This window comes from Octodon degus, unplaced genomic scaffold (assembly GCF_000260255.1).
Source record: "Octodon degus isolate 3935 unplaced genomic scaffold, OctDeg1.0 scaffold00014, whole genome shotgun sequence".
NCBI lineage: Eukaryota > Metazoa > Chordata > Mammalia > Rodentia > Octodontidae > Octodon > Octodon degus.
The window spans coordinates 22,131,667-22,133,193 of NW_004524590.1; the positions used below are offsets into that span (position 1 = coordinate 22,131,667).

The 1,527-nt window shown below is 36.3% G+C and overlaps 1 protein-coding gene across 1 annotated transcript in view; it reads right to left on the reverse strand.

Moving 5' to 3' along the window:
- The window catches only part of Dars (aspartyl-tRNA synthetase), a 122,494-nt gene that overhangs the window by 26,855 nt on the left and 94,112 nt on the right, over positions 1-1,527 (reverse strand). Inside the window, exon 9 of the mRNA XM_023709691.1 lies at positions 1,253-1,527. This exon is cut by the window's right edge and continues 10 nt beyond it. Coding sequence (XP_023565459.1) covers positions 1,253-1,527 — 275 coding nt within the window. The remainder of the gene's footprint in view (positions 1-1,252) is intronic.

A 1,527-nucleotide genomic window follows, 5' to 3' on the forward strand; every position in this document is an offset into this window, starting at 1 on the left:
GCTTTCTCAGCATTCTTCCTTTTCCATTCATTAAGACAAACTCATTTTTAAATTTTAGAAGTTTTGTCCCTTCTTGGACCTGGTCTTCAAATGTCATCACTCTATTATTGGAAATCTCATTTTTCTGTTTTGTATGTCAAAAAAATTGTTTGAACCGCTATTTCTGTTTTAGTCTGCTTTGCTCAGGTTCGCAGCTTCATCTGCCACCTGCAGATCTGGAGGCACTGCTGGGATGCCTGGAAGGGCTGGCACTCTCTCAGGCCACCAGAAGCACACTCCACTCATGTATAAAGCTCACATAGGTAAGTAGCGAAGCTGGAATTTTTTTTTTTTTTTTAAATGCGGTCTTGCTATGTAGTTCTGACTGGCCTTGAACTCACTGTGTAGCCTAAGCTGGCCTTGAAAATGTGTTGATTCTCCTGCCAAAGTCTCTTGAGTTCTGGGATTATATGTATGTGCCAGCATGCCTGGCACAGAGCTGGAATTTGAACTGAGCTTTATGTACACAGTGGTACCTTGGTTCATGAATGCTTTTGTTTGCAAACAATGTGCTTTACAAACAGAAGCACTTGGCAAAATTTTGTTTTTGTTTGTAAATTCTGTGTTAAGTGACAAATATGACTGTAGCCATCTTTCCTACACAAATACAACAGGGGAATCTTTTCCAAAATCATAGCACAAGTTAAATTTATGAACTGAGGTACAACTGTATATAGCTGGATCTGAGCACATAACTATTTCATATTATATCTCAGATAAGAAACTGCTATTAAAGCAACAAAGGCTCTATTTCTTTACACACTCAGAATACCAATATAAAGGAAAGAATAAATATAATTGAGCTGTTCACAAATTGGTAAACTTTATCACTAAAAAGGCTAACAAGTTGCAACTCAATTGAGCTGGATCCAGAAGCATTATTTTGTCTGGAGTTTGTAACTACAGTCATTTGTTAATTAATGACAGAGATACAATCTGTGAATGTGTCACTGTGTGAACAGAACACAGTGTGCCTCCACCAACTAAATGGCCACGAAGTCATTAGTTGATATGATCTTATGGGACCATGGTGGTATACATGATCCCCCTACTGATCGACACATCTTCATATAGCACATAACTATATTTAAAATAATTATTAAATTGTCCAGTATGCCCAATAGAAATTTAATTTATACCTTTATAGCCCAAATTATTGTTATTAAAAAAACATACACCAAGTTAAGGCCATTTGGGATATAAAATACTTTACCTTTCTTGAAGTCCTTTGAATATTTGTACCAAGCTGTCAGCAATTTCTTCTAAAACTTCATGATAATGATAATTAAAAGCCATTTCAATGTCCAAACCAACAAATTCAGTTAGATGTCTATGTGTATTGGAGTCTTCAGCTCTGAATACTGGTCCAATACAGAAAACCTTGTCAAAGTCAGCACAAATGCACATTTGCTTATACAGTTGTGGGGACTGAGCTAGGTATGCATTATTCTTAAAATATGACACAGTAAATACATTGGCACCTCCTTC